General features: G+C 37.0%; 1 protein-coding gene across 5 annotated transcripts in view; it reads left to right on the forward strand.

Moving 5' to 3' along the window:
* LOC115453125 (focal adhesion kinase 1) overlaps positions 1–16396 on the forward strand; it is a 244513-nt gene that overhangs the window by 102346 nt on the left and 125771 nt on the right. For 2 of the 5 annotated variants that reach the window (XM_037441537.1, XM_037441534.1), the window contains exon 3: positions 2754–2813. The exons of the other annotated variants lie outside the window; for them this stretch is intronic. In XM_037441537.1, the coding sequence (XP_037297434.1) occupies positions 2767–2813 (47 nt within the window). In that variant the 5' untranslated portion in view covers positions 2754–2766. The remainder of the gene's footprint in view (positions 1–2753; positions 2814–16396) is intronic. 5 annotated transcript variants of the gene reach the window in all.

Consider the following 16396-nt stretch of genomic DNA (forward strand, 5'->3'; position numbering starts at 1 on the left):
TGTACGTGTAACTATAAATTAAAAAATACGATATATTAAAACATTCAGGTTAGTTTTTCTTTTTTAATGTGGTTGAATGTTATAAAATTACCCGCGATATATTAAAAAAAAAAAAAACATTTTGAAAAAAGAATCGCAATTCTTTCCTTTGAGACATTTTAATACACGTATTCCAACGCGGGCGCGTAACAAAGTGATATATATTGAATAAAATGAGCCTTGTGTTGTTCTATTTGGGTGTTATTTACATAAAAACTCTTCTGAACTTTACCAATTCGGGCAAGTTTGTCCGTTATGACACGTTCGAGAAGTTTCCGTGCCTTCGCCGAACGGAATAATTGAATAATCTCTTTGTGACATTTTTGGGGCAATTATGTGTTGAATATAAGGAAAAATTGGTGAAGGAATATTTTTGTATTTTTACTAGTTTTAACAATCAGAAAATATGTTTTTTTTACGTTGAATTTTTTTATGATGAGAATGCAAAATAAAGTATTCTTTAGGGTTAGTAAAATACCGTAAAGTTTTTTGTTTCGTCCCATCCCCCATTTCTCTTTCAAGATTAGTAAATACCACTGGATTATGGGTTCAAGAATCAACTGACCACTTGGTCAGTTTTTTGTATTTTGTAGCTCATGCATACTGGATGACCGCATCCAAAAACCACCAGCTCCAAACAAAAATTAAAAAACGTTCATATCAAATAGGTTGATTAAAACAAAACAATAAAATACATACTGAAAAAAAGATTTTCTCATACATACCTATATATACATTTCTCATACATTCTCATATATACCTTTTACCCGCGTATTTTACCCGTGTGCGCGAAAGTGTGCGCAAAGAGCCGTCTCTTTGTCGGGTATTCGGCGCTCTGTTTATCCCTCATTCGGTGTAAGGGCTGTGCGTAATTTGCGAGTTAATGATGTTCTTTTTTTACAGCAAACCCTTTGTAAGGGTTTTCGCTACGCCCTTGGGGTGGTTTAATTTTTAGTGCTTTTGATTTTGCATGGGGTTGATTGTGTGCTATTGTTTTTGATTGCGACGGAAATTTAAGTATGGTGTAATACTGGAATAAAACTTCGGAATCATAAATGGAAACAATAATAAAAATGGTGCAAATTTCTTCACATATGTAGTACATACCCACTTTCTGCCCTATGCATCCCATGATTTGATAGGGGTCAAGTCTATCGTTTTTCTTCATGAATAATATAAATATAATCAATGATTTAGCAATTTAGCGGCATAAAGGCAGACACCGCTGTAGAGGAACAGATGGTTGCGTTCCTCTATGAAAGGGTAAGATTCCCAGTTAGGCAAATGTTGAGCCTGACCGGCCGCGGCCCCTCCGACGGTTTCTATTCGGAGGTGGTATATCGCACTCATAATAAAATAATGACCTATTTCAAAATTGTTAATTTGTAGCAGTCGTCGGAAAACTAATTTTTGTTTGCTACCTTTTTATTTGAAGTTGCTATAAAATTGAGCTTATTAAAGATAGGTACAAAATGAAATCTATAGCATGAAAAAAGGGAAAAAGCTAAAAGGTCGCAAACAGAAATTGGTTGTTTGACGATTCCCGCAAATTGGCAATTTTGGAATGGGTCATTATTTTATTAATAGTGCGATACATGCAGCGCGTTCCGCAAATTCTGCCATCGCAATCCAGTATCGTCTATCGCCATCTAGTGATAATTGCTGTGCGTTATCACCACAGTGCCAATGCATCGATCATCTTGCAGTTCCGGTGATTTTGACGAGATGGCGGTATATATTAATTGTGCACCCACAATACACTTACTTCAAAGGCATCATCCAAGTAGCAAGACTCAAAATGTTCTCACAAACGGTGAAATTTATACGACACAATGAAATGCTTAGATTATTCAAGACAGGCGCAACTATTCCGCTCCAGTCTTGTATATGGGACATCGAAATGGGACGTGCAACCGAGAGACGGGAATGCATACAATATTAAGTTATGTATGAGCTGTCACGGGTGTTATGTGGATTATATTATGGAACTGTTTGTTGATTTAAATGGTTAAATGGAGTAGGATTGTAGAAAGATATTTTATCTAAGGCCTCTAGAGTAAATACGGCGACGTTGGTCGTTTTAAGACGGTTTATATAATAAATGATATCAGTTATATACTGACCCAATGCTGCACTGGCCTACTCTAGTATCGAGAGGGATTAGGCCTTAGTCCACCACGCTGGCCTAGTGTTAAGTGTTATTGTTTTCCGTCATAGTTAAAGTAAGCAATAACTCACAAAGAATACACAACTTTAGGAAAGTCAGAGGTGTGTTTGGGTTTTGAACCTGCGAGCATTCGTCTCGGCAATCCGTACCACACTCAACTAGTCCATCGCTGCTAGATCTATTATAGAGCATCTGCTCTTAATCGTCGAGTAATAGTACACTACTATAAAACTGACCGCCTCGGCGTAGTTATATTGCGTGGTCGGTTCGACTATCGCCCTGAAGCCTCGCGTTGGGATCCTAGATAGGGTAAACTATATAAGAAGATTGGGGTTTTCTACTCAATATCAATTGGAGTCCAGAAATGTTTATTAGAAATGGCAATAGACGAAAATGCCCGGTCAAACGCGAGCGTATTACTCTTTGACTCCCCCTGAAAGGGAAAAAAGTGTGATGCTATGTATGTATGTATAGATTTCTTGTGTCTGATGAAGGTGAAGATGATACTAAATATACTGATATTAAAGATAAATTTGTTTGTTCGCAGGTAAGCCAGTTCCATGGTGCATGGCATGCTAAGTAAGCGAGTGACATTCTCCCTGCCACGGTAAGATCTGACTAACTACCTCGTGACGTCCGGTGGAGGGAGTGTTGCTCTGTTCGTGTTTAACACGCCTTCGATGGTTGAAAAATGAATAAGCGACATTTTTTTCCTGAAATATTTTAACTAAGAAAAAAACATAGAAAAAATGCTAATTTTAAATATGTATGAAATTTTGTGTCGAAATGTCGCTTGAGTCAATTTGCTTTTCACCCGTCGATAAATATTGTAACCAACTTAGAATTGAGGTGAGTTATAAATTAAATTAGTTTTCGGACTGAGGGTTCTCCGCGCGACCTTGAAGACTGTCTTCGAAACACCTGTAATCAATGTATCAGAATGTATTATAAAGCTGATGTGAGGATTTTAAAAACCAGCCTGACCTCAATCAGGCACAGGTCCCCTAAAATCATCTTAGAAAAACTTGCAAAATTTTCCAATCTGAAATTGAACCCAAATTTCTCGATACACAATACACTCTCCAAACAACAAGGAAATAAATGTTACAATCTCAAACTCCCAAACTTCTGATTTAAGTACGTGAGCGAATTTGACTGTAATCAAATGTTTTATTTACGTTAAAGTAAATTACGCCATTTCACTTTCAACTGTTGTGATCTTGGGTACGTATTAATTTTGAACTTTGTTCTTATGGGAATAAGGTTGTAGGTATGTGTATTTAATTCCCTCCTTAAGGGTGATTTAACATTACACGCGTCACGATGCTGTTCTTATAAAGTTAATGTCTCGGTATTTTTTTTGATTCGGTCATGTTTTCTATTTCATATAAGAAATATTTTAATACTAACAAAATTTTTGAATACGTTTATATTCTTACCTATTCTATCTATACGCCATTTTTTTTGTATTTAATAACTATTAGTGTAGGTATATTAAGGATAGTAATAAATAGTTACATTTTTGCTTGCAACGTCTCCCTCCTAAGCAGTGACGAAGCGTCCATACAACCAGATTCCTACTAGCTTCCTTTTTAGGTTTATTTGCGTTCGTCTTTTGTTTTCTGTTAAATCAGCCGCGATTTGGTAAAAAGGGGATTTTTCTTGCCTCGGGTTACCTAGGAAAAAAATCACCCTTCGCCACTCCTCCTTAGACTTATCCCAGTTTGATGATTATACTTCTAACATTATACAGAAAATTTCCTATACATAGTAAACGAGTATAACAGAGCGTATCTCAAATTCATATTTCATAGCACCATGTGCACGAACAAACGACAGACACAGACGGACGGACAAAAATGCATAACTGTATTTGCATTTGCGTCTGTTATTGCATACCATTTTGCGACGGCTGCACCAACGTATACATTGCCGTTTCGAAATTGTACCTTATTATGTTGGGTAACGGTGGGTATTGCTTTGTGTTGAGATGAAGCAATTTTAGGTATTGTTTAGCAAAGGGTTTTGGTTTAGTTTGCGTTCTGTTATGGAATTTAGGAATTTGGTATTTATATTTTATTTCAGGTAGAACTTGCTTTACAATTAAATTATATAAGACATTTTAGTAATTAGATACAGTAGTAATAACTGGTGGTAGATTTCCCATATGTGAGAGACGCCTGGGTAGGTACCCCTACAATGGCCGCTAAGCAACAGTGTGTAGTCGCTGTTGTGCCAGTGTAAGCACGGGACAAAATGAGACTTAACATCTCATGTCTCGGGATGGCGAGCGCAGTGGAATACCAAACAATACTTTGTAATTCAAGATGTTGGATGGTGTATCTACTGTTTATGGGCAGTCGTATCGCTTACCATCAGGCGAACGACAAGCTCGTCTCGTCATTCAAAGCAATAAAAAAAATCAATTATAACCGGATAGTACGGAGTACGAAGGTTCTGCAGTCGAGGCCACGAACTGCGACGCGCAACGTCGGACGTCCAGTCACGAGGTGGACAGATGACCTAATAAAAGACGTTGGAGGTCGCTGAATGCGGCCCGTGTCCAATATGTCGTCCTGGAAATCTTTGGGAGAGGCTCATGTTTAGTAGTGGACATCATGCGGATGATGATGATACCGCTATGAAGGACAATAACTAGTGAATTACTGTGCTTAATAATACTTGACATCTTCGCAGGATGACGAGCTCAGTAAAAGACGATACAGTGATGAAATATGTTATTCGAATCTATAAAATGTCAAACATTACGTATATTTAGTATTTTTTTCTAAACTCTACCATCAGTCATCAGTTCATCTGCGTAGATCGGAACGTCAACAGCTAAAAATCTGAAAAAAAAATTGAATTGTAAAATATACGTAAATATTGTAACTTTGACTTTTCACATAACCAACACCTCAGTCCGCCCCGTGACCACGAAGGCTACAGTCTTCGAAGCGTCGGATAAAAATTATTAAGAAACCGCGATAAAATCCGCAAAATAGTTTTATTTCAATGTCTAACATTCGCGTAAACATAAGAAATCGTTATGTCCACAATTATTTGCATGTAATTACGATTTCTGATAAATAAAATACATCCGTTGCGTTCACCCTTCATTCACAGATTGACGAGACACATTTTTAAAAGCGGGGCAGCTGTATCACTACAATGGACAATCAACCTTCGTTAATGTTAAGATATTAATGCTTATATATAATGTTTGTTTGTCCAAGATGTTACAATATGAATAACACTTAACATGTTTGTGATTCAGGGTTACTATATTACAGTAATATTAGTAAGACAGATACAAAACAATACAGCTGTAGGTGTTTACATCATTATTTCTTAGTGCAAGTCGTTTTGGATTATTCATTGTTATATTTATAGGCTTTCTGCTACTGTGTTACAGTTTAATATTGACGCTATATTTCAATTTCTTGCCGTAAACACTATAGATTGTAGCACAAAATTAAATTTTCCTGTAAAATCTACTATTATGGAATTATTATTTATTATTAATTCAGACTTAACCTTGACAGCGTCTCAACTGATATCGCATTTCAGAGCGTAACAGACTTGCATCTATTAAAAGGGATCTGTCGTTCTGTACTGTATGATGTGATCTATCCGCAGTTACAGGGATATCCTTCATTACCTAGACACCCTGTATACAGGGTGTCCCAGAAAGTAGTGTCAAGCGGAGGTCCAGAGATAGAGCACGCCTTGGGGTATCCGAATCACCCCCATGTATGTTCCGCGATTTTTCATAGTTTTTAATTTATGAATATGATAATTATTTTTTTTTAAATAAAAAATAATAATTATCATCTGTTGTTTAGTTTGCATTATTTTACTTTAATGGAGTAACAGCCATTTTCAATAAATGATCCCAATCTCAATCTTCAATCCGATTTCGAGAATGAACCAATCAAAATAACTCATTTGTGCATGTCAAAAATTATTTGTTCTGATTGGTCCATTTTTGAGATAGATGGAAAAAAGCGATCGGGATCGTCTATTGAAAATGACGGCTTGGAACTAGTAAATATTATGTAAACAACATTATGTCATTTTTATGAATTAGGTGTAGTCTTTTAAAAGCAGTTTAATTTATAATAAACTATGTGTTGCCCGCGGCACCGTTCGCGTAAAAAGCCTTTACTGCTACAAAAATCCATAAACCTCTGTAGGAATCTTAACTATTTAAGGAATAAATAGGACGAGTAATGAAACGACAACTTCACAATCAGACGTATATTCGTTGACTGGCGTGACCGTCGGGCCGATGAACTTATTACAAAATTACCCTCAGTTTGTAATTATTAGAATACATACATTACAGGATCCATGTCCTCATCCATTTAAAAATTTAACATTAAAATAACCTACGGGAGCAAATTATCGGGATATAAAGTAGCTTATATGCTAATACAGAACATGGTTTATTCGTGGACCAAATTTCATCCAAATCCGTTCGGCGGTTCTTGTGTTAGTATTTAAACATTTGTATTCATAATATTAGTAAGAAAAGAAGAAATAATTCAAATACAGATTAAAATTAAAAATGTAGTTTTACAGCCAGTTTCTTTTTTAATGGTGTTAACAATGGAAAATTAATCACAGTTTATTACTATAACAATGATTTTAATGTACAATTTTGTTTGGCATTTAAATTTAAATCTTTAACGATTTCTCGTAAACTCAACGCGAACACAGCGACAAACGAACACCGATACCCTCTATTTATTTTTATGAAATACTTATAGTTTTCAAAAAATTATAATAGATGGCGTGACGCGTATTTTAAATTATTAAATATACAGAATTCATTTAATATTTCAATTTAAGAAATTTACAAAAAAATGTAAATTGACAAAAAACAAAAAGCGTCGCGTACAAAAAAAGTAAAAGTAACATATAAGATCCATAAAAGAAGCCAATAAAAAGTCATAGTAAAAGTATCATTAAAAGTGACTTACTGTCAAAATGATCGTTAATCAACAACTTGTAAAATATTGAGTAAAAGGTTTATATATTTTAGATAAATTCTACAAAAATAAAACACACTTCCCTTACTGCCTACCTCTTGAGTACAAAAGGCATGAGTGCGTGCGTCCACTCTAGCGTACTCCATTCCGTATAATTAGTTATTCCCTGTGTTATCGATTGCAATCAGACGCCCGATCCCTCCCGTGGGATCCCCTCCTGTAGGATCCCTATCCCGACAGGATATTGCGTTTCCCCGTCCATTTCCTATGGCTAGGTTTAAAGGTGTATAGGACTCTGGGTGAAATGGGACTATTAGGGATGGCAAATATTTATTTATTACTGAATTGTACATTTTATTGGGGTTTTCTGCTCAGTTTTAGGATATTGCGTTCGATGTGACGATAGGCTCATCCCCTATCATATCATGGGCCGGAACACACGTGGTGAGAAGTGGGTGCCTTGGTTGTACCCATGACTCCTCTTTTGTTTTTTGTTATCAATTGAAAGGTCTGTGCACATTAATACATATATATTATATTACTAGCTTTTGCTCGCGGCTTCGCCCGCGTGAAGGAGTTTTCCGGGATAATTCTTTTTCCGGCTTACTTGATATGTTTCGTTATGGTATGACCAAATTACACAAAATCATTATAAATTGTAGCCTATCTGTTATTCTAACGTATAACCAATATTATTGTAAAGTTTCTTCCAAATCCGTTCAGTAATTTTTTCGTGAAAGAGGAACAAACATACATCCATCCTCACAAACTTTCGCATTTATAATATGTATAAGTAGGATTAAAAAATGACAGAATCATTACATTCAGTATGTAATTATATAAATTTGTCGGCTTTTATTAATATTTACAACGTTATGCATAAATTGATAATATTTTAATGCAGTTTTGAAATTCACAGCCGGCTTAATCCCCGCAGCGCCAGAGCCTATAAGGCCGTAATTAGTATCATGCATGATGTAATGTTTCATTTTTGAATATTTTTATCGTACTGCGTCATAATATTGTATACATTCAATACGCATATAATTACCAATGCTATTTTTTTAAACTACATTGAAAATCAGAACTACGTTGGTATAAAATATTTTTGTTGGATTTTAAAGCGATTTTTTATATTATGTCTTTCTCCCGACCTTCTGACGTAAGACTTTGCAATCTTCGTCGTTATGGGCGAGACTGAGGTGTTGATCGACCGAAAAGTCAGTTCTAAAGGAAACGTCGGGAGATAATTAAAATAAATATAAAAAAATACAATAAAATCCGTAAAATAGTTTTATTTCAATGTCTAAGATTCGGGTAAAAATAAGATCTAATTATCAGAATTACGGTTTTAAAATATAATGAGCATAATAACACAAACATTTAACGTCATTATTTAAAAAAAGAACGAAATTCGCAAGTCAAATCATAAAGTAAAACCAGAGACAACACTTAGCGGCACGTTTTTTTTATAAGTAGCTATAAACAACGGGCTGTCAATTATCATATGTCGGAGTATGGCGGTTCATCGATATTCCGTAGATTAAGATACCACCGGAGGCGACACTCAGATTGTTAGTGACGTGATTTTATCGATAAACTTATTTATTGTTGTTACGTGACTTGTTGTGGGCGATCAGGAAAACTTAAGTACGATGAACATTGTAAAAATACGAATACTTTTAATCCTTTAAAATGATATTTTCGATTGATGGATGGTTCTGAATGATCTTGATGTTTATGCGTGGTCTAAATGTTTAGGGGAGGTCTTGTTACTGTATCGTTTGTGTGTAGGGGGGAGCCTGTTGCCACTTCAACCTCCTAACGTCAATTGAACATAAATCTCCAAAATTTAACCAGGCCTAAAACTCGAACGGACTTCGCCACGGAACGCAATACACTATCGACAGTTAGAATGATAGCAGATTATACCCTAAAACGACGATATCGACACGTTAAAACAACCCATCCCTACGGAATGGCAACGAGATAAGTTATCCGGCATCCGCCCGCCCACACGCCTCAAATTATCGCGCTGCGGCCGCGCAAGCCGTGTAACTCATGAATTTACCGTTCTCAAAAATCGGTAATTGGTTCCGATTGCGAGTAATTGAGTGATTTATTGAAAGACTCCTGCGATGAGATAAGCCGTGGGTGCGGTGGGGCAGTGCTTTCTGTATTAAAACGGAAAAATGTTATGTTAACCATGTTTTAGTTCTTAAGATTTTACAAAAAACGTTCTAGGAAAGTAATCCGAAGTGGGCTTGAATGCTTCGAAATTTAAATTAATAAGGCGATTTTACACTTAAAAATTTGTATTATCTTTTTTTAATATCTTAAACTGTAACCTTAACAATTAGCTTGCAACCGCTAGTTACGTTCGTTCAATTTTCACAATCAACCAAAAACGCAAACCTCTCAAAAACTGAATTATCGACTTACACGGTCGTGTAACCCGCGTCTTCCCGCAGTAAGGACGTCCCCGGGCACAGAAGCGACATTTTACGACGCATAAAACGCAATGCGTATTAACGAGGTTACATTTGGGTCAGTTTTGGCAAAGTTGCGACATTGGTTAGTACTGCATTTCTTGATAATATCAGCCCTGAATTACTTGCCCACTGCTGAGCTCGGGCCTCCTCTACTACTGAGAGGGATTAGGCCTTAGTCCACCACGCTGGCCGAGTGCGGATTGGTAGACTTCACACACCTTCGAAATTCCTATAGAGAACTTCTCAGATGTGCAGGTTTCCTCACGATGTTTTCCTTCACCGTTAAAGCGAACGATAAATTCACAAAGAATAAACACATGATTTTTTAGAAAAGTCAGAGGTGTGTGCCCTTCAGATTTAAACCTTTGAAGCGGCGATAGCCTAGTTGGGTGTGGAACTACATTCCTTGCAAGTAAAGAATTTAGTTCCCATTGGTTTGTAAACCAATCACACTTTTGAGTATAATCTTAAGTAGACATTTGAGGTATTGAACTACTGGTAGGATATATTTTATATCCCGGACTTAAATTATAATATTATCTCATCCAAAACACCGTTAAGTTCTTCTTCTTAGTCGTAACACTCTTAACAGAATGGCCGTGGTCGCTGTGTAGTGTTTTCCGGAGCAGATGCAATACGCCTCACGATCTTTCGCCATATCTCTCTGTTAGAGGATATTCTGGTGCACTCATGTACGGGACGGTCCAAGGCAGATTTAACTTGATCGGTCCAGCGGTTACCTTTAAGTTAGTAAATAAGAATTCCTCTATATAAACATTTACATTTAAACCTAGTATCGATTTAATCAAAACAGTGATTGAGAGGCCTCCGCGACGCGACATCCTCTTAGCACTCGCCCCTGAGGATGACCTACTTAATAGGTCGAAATTGGTCGGCGACTCCGACTACTTTTTAATGTGAGTAAAACCGTGTTGTTTTCGACTAATTTAATCAACGCATTTCTACACTTCGCTATAATAAAATCATAGTTCAAAGAACTAGTTCATAAAGACCATAATAAATGTCACACACAGCAACTTGGAAACTGCGAACTAGTTTAAAGTTGTTAAGTGATTAACTCAATCTGCATATAGTTCGCGAACGCAGAGCCTGTTAAGCTCAAAGCTCACCGCAACACGAGACTATGAGCGGTCAGTGGGATAAGTGTATGAAGAAACGGTATGAGATGCATAGAATACCCATTAACTAGTTCAGAAAGAAACATTCTCACTTTAGGTTATAAAATTATTTAGAATCAGTATGAATTTTATTTTTGTAGTTCATGAACTCAGCTTATTGATTTTAAAAAGTTCACTACGTATAAGAAAGGGTAAGTATGATAATAGATTTTTATTACAGAGATACATTTAAAGTTTGGTAAAATTCTATGTGATAATTTTATAATTGTTTTGGAAACAATGAATATTGTAAACGACTGCATCAAATTCTTATTTAGTTTTAAATTTTATTTAGTTCCGTAATTCGTCCTTAAAATATCAATCTCTAAATAAATGTCTATGCTAAACGCATATTAACGTAGGTATTCATAATTAGGCACGCACATCGACTAGACAAATTACATAATGTCCTGGTTCACGAACTACTGAACGAGTTGAATCAAGCATTAAGTGAAAGATAACATGACATTAAATAAATGTGAATTATCGCGAACCGGTGGAGTAATATTAATTAAATCATAAACGATATAACGGCTTAAGACCTGTTTCATAAAGACCTAAAAGTTAATACGACACAATCATGGCTAAAGTAAAAGTATTATTACATATTATTGGAGCTCGACATAATGTAACAACTGAATGAATGAATAAATCCCTACTTCCTAGCTGAATTTTGGCCACGGTGGCAAATCTCAACGAAGATCAGCCAAGTACGCAGGTGATACTGTAGTGTCCAAGTGTGTTCGAAATACACAGGTGCACTCTCAGTTCCTCCATTCTCATGAGACGACAATCCGTCATAACCGGAGAGAGATCAGGCGCATCACCAACCGCATTACGTGCTTTCTTTTTATGCCACCGAGGCAGTCATGTAACAAGTACTGGATGTCCCAGTCGTATTTAAATAATCCAGATAACAATAGTTTACAATGCTGCTTGGCGAGAAATAGACATTGCGGTCGGCTATCCAGAAGGTCATGATCATGCGAGAGATCTACCAGCAATAGTAACAGTATTTTGACTGTTATGAAGAAATTGTCCGTTAATGCGTTTCTAGACTACAGATTTATGTGGGTAAATGTAGATAATCAAGGAAATGTTTAAGTCCATTCGTATTAGTAATGCCGGTGTTGAGTAATGATACGTAATGAGGGTAGACAGATGTCGACGCTTGAGTGCGCGCTGACTGAAGCAACACAGTTACTTTGATTTGACCGTAATGGGACAAGATAAATTACTTTTGCTATTGTAAACTGGATTGTTTGTAACATTTTGAATCTCTAGGGATTTTATCTTAGTAAGATTTTCAATAAATACCTACCATGTAATTCTTAAATGTATATTCTTTAGTTATCGATATCATGTATTTTTATTATTTCAAACCATAATCTGGCGACGAAATAACATTCATACATACACACTTCCGCCTTCATTCCATAAGGGTAGACAGACACTATTGAGCACCACATGCGACAAAGTTGACACGCCTTTTCAACATTTATAGTTATTGTATATTTTTGTCTATTAAATGTACACCAGTCTAGCCCTTTTCGGAAATAATGTATTTGATCAATATAACTTATCCTTGACCCCCCCGTCCCCCACCCAGCGGTACGATCTACATTCACTCGGTAAAAACCTTTCGTGTCCCGTCTTTCATCCATCCTCACCAAACAGCCAACCTTCTAAGCAAACGTCTTTCAATCATTCTCAGCATATCCTTCAACTATTTAACATATATAATTTTTTTATTTTCTCTCTTTGAAAAGGCACGATTTGAATATGTCGCAACGTAAGTAATTTTATAAACACATATAAACAGAGGTATTTGTTTTGGTACTGATTTGAAATAAAGAACTACTTCTTTATTATAATATTGCCTTACTGTGTCCTATCTGTATCGTTCCTATGTCGCTTATTGGATATTATTTAACAGTTTTGCACAATGCGCGTGGGATTACGGGACGGGATGCGAACCCCACACGCGGCGGTGGGTGCGGCGCTTACATCCTATGATTTACTAGTTTATTCTAAGGATTGTACCAGTTTATTGTTATTGTGTGGAATATTGTTTTTACGATATGGGGGTATTTTAAACGTTATCTAAACGTTGCGGAAATGTTTGTAAGAAAAAATATATGTAAAGTTAGGTGGTTGATATCGGTTTTCTGTAAAATGCAGAATATACGGTCTCTTGTAGCATGGTGGGTAACTGGCACGCTTAAAAGTAGAGGATTCAATTTTGAATTTTGGTATAATTTAGGAACCAGACGACCTGATAAAGGTCACAGTAACTCGAAAGATGCAGCCAGCTTCTAATAGGTTTTGAAATCTTTAGAGGAGGCCTATGTTTAGCAGTGGACTTCATGTCGCTTATGATGATGATAAAGATTCATCATTAGGTCTTACAAATACGAGCATCACGCGAAAGATAGATAGCAATGTTTATATGAAAAAAGCGGTGATAGCCTGGGTGGGTGTGGAACGGACTGCCGAGACGAATGTCTGCAGGTTCAAATCCCAAGGGCACACACCTCTGACTTTTCTAAAATCATGTGTGTATTCTTTGTGAATTTATCGTTCGCTTTAACGGTGAAGGAAAACGTCGTGAGGAAACCTGCACATCTGAGAAGTTCTCTATAGGAATTTCGAAGGTGTGTGAAGTCTACCAATCCGCACTAGGCCATCGTGATGGGCTAAGGTCTAATCCCTCTCAGTAGTAGAGGAGGCCCGTGCCCAGCAGTGGGCAAGTATATAATACAGGGCTGATATTATTATTATTAATGTTTATATTATGACAAACAACGGTAGTACCTCACAGCATCTTGTATGTTAGTATATCACTAGTTTATTGCAAACGGTTAACATTTCGCAACAGGCCGAGTCGGCGCTTACGGCGGTTAATGCGTTATCTAGATGTCTCGCCGATGTTGCTAAGCGACATTTAACGACGTCTAATGTTTGGCTATTTGTTGCGGGGCTTTTAATGTTGATGTAGAAGTACAGTCAGCAGCAAAAGCAGCTGAACAAATTCAAAAATACAAAACCTAAAACATACGTTGATATCAAATATATTGTTCCTATTTCATTATTTAGAAAATAAAATTACCATTTAAATTATATTTTGCTGAAGAAAAACTCCATTGTTCATAAGTAGTGCCAATACATTTTTTTTAAACCATTTGAAATTTTGAATTTGTTCAACTATTTTTGTGACTGACTGTACATTACACACTCAGCATCATTCATTCATATTTCATTCGTCATCCATTTTTCCTATTCAAGGTTAATCAAAGGTGCAACATACCCAAATTTAGTCCTACATATACTCCGAGATGATACTAAAGAGCAATCCAATCCAAAGTCACTACTCGATCCGGGAATCGAAGCCAGGACCTTAGCAGTCGTAGCGCAATACATTTAATTACGAATACCATTAAATGTGCGAGAAAGCTCGTCTGAAATCCCTCCAATGACGTCACACATGACGTCACTAAACACTCAAGTCGTAAACATTTTGAAGAGCATAAATATTTAGGTTGGAGGGCTCTGCCCACGCGTTGACTAGAAGCGAAATCGGTTCTCGGAAATGTTCTAACAGCTGGCCAGGCTTTGTGCAGTCATTGAAAATGAACGGAGGAATAAAGAAATATACTGGGATACAGTACCTACGGTTTAACTACAATACAATCCCGATTATCTGAATATTGGACTATCCGGACTAAATCTAAGAGCAGGGGCGGTCCGAAGGGGAGGTCACAGGGGAAATGACCCCCCCTCCCCCCCAACAAATCGTAAACGCCAAATTGAAAAAAAAAATAGCAAAGCAGTTTTCTGTCTGTAGCCGCGATGCATTTTTTATTTTGCTGACATCTAACGATGTTTTTATGAACTATGATGTCCATAAAAACCTAGACGCGACATCAAGGTACCGACCCCGTCCAAAATTTAAGGCTGCGACCGCGCGTGTCTAAGCTAATGTGATAGGATCCTTTTCGTTTAATGTTTATCCGTGGTGCTTTACAACTAGCTTGTTTAGTTGTTAACGTCCCTAAACTTGAGGTTCAAATTCCTCCTTATTTCAGTATTTTGTCTCCCGCTTTCCTATAGAGGGAAGTGGACAATTAATATTTCCAACTCCTCCATATCTTTCTATTTGATTAGTTTCGTTGCTAGATAGAGATTAGTATTCCCTGACACTCGTTGAGCTTCACTGCTCGATGTCATAAAACACGTGCCACTGACCGTGCTGATCCTGGCTTACAGGAGTTGTAGTGGTGGGGCTAGGAGCGAAATAGTATCCGATCCCATACGTCACGGCTGTGATTAAAAATGAAAAAATAATTTAATTGACAGGATTTTTTTTTTATTCGATCAAGGTAATGTGACCCCACTGCCTCTGATGGTAAGTGGAATGGGGTACAAGAGAATGTCGACTGACGTATGATTACCCCTCGACAGTCGCTACAATTATGCCGGCCTATTGGAACCGAATATGCACATGCTGATCCCGGAACGCGACACACTTACGTGGGCCACTATGGCGGGTTTCAACACCTTGTGTACGGTGGTCGCTATCCAGGAGGATATATAATATATCCTACCACAAGCAACATAATGTAAAATAACCTATTAAATATCTTGTTAACATTCTAGCACAATTTACTCACATCGCGAAGGAATAAAACGCACAGTTTTAGTAGATTGCACATGTTAATGTACCATGTGCCGTGAAACAGATGTGGACAATAGTTATTGCTCGTTTTTATGAAATGAACTGGCGTCGAGCCAATAGCAAAGAGTAATTATGAAAACGGTTTACGGTAACTGTTTTGATAGAGTGATTCCATACTAGTGGCGAAAGGTCCATACAACCCGATTCCTGTCGACTTCCCTTTATGTAGAATCTAATTGTCATCAGGACGATTTCCAAACCGCATTTATGCATATTAATACCTACATGTTGTGTCGAGTTCTGTTTCGGAAAAAATCCTCCTCCGCCACTGTTCCCTAGCATCGAAAATGTTAGAGCCTATTTTGTAATTTATAATATTTCATTGTTATCATCATCATCCACAACCTGTCCCACTGCTGGGTATAGGCCTCTCTCTTATCTCACCTTTTTCGTTTTCAAGCCAATCGCATCGAGGTTCGACGCGCGATTCTTACAATTTCGTTCACCCATCTTGCCTTTGGACGACCTTCGCTGCGCTTGCCTTGTCTGAGGCACCACTCAGTCAGCACCTTACCGCACCTGTCATCGCTTCATTGTACATTAACATAAAAAGACACACAAAATAGTCAGCATTAAGTCTGCCTGCATAGTCTTTGTATATAAAGTATAATAAATAAAATAAAATATTCACTTACAAAGTATAAATGGCGGTTTTATCACTAGGGCAATTTCTTACAAACGGCCAATAACCATGAAAGGAAAACAGGGAAAGAAAAAGGTTAGTTGATGTACACATTTTACAAGACAAACTAAACTCTTGCGAAAATCTTGGGACTTTATCAAAACTACGT

The sequence above is a fragment of the Manduca sexta genome, chromosome 4, assembly GCF_014839805.1.
Source record: "Manduca sexta isolate Smith_Timp_Sample1 chromosome 4, JHU_Msex_v1.0, whole genome shotgun sequence".
Lineage (NCBI taxonomy): Eukaryota > Metazoa > Arthropoda > Insecta > Lepidoptera > Sphingidae > Manduca > Manduca sexta.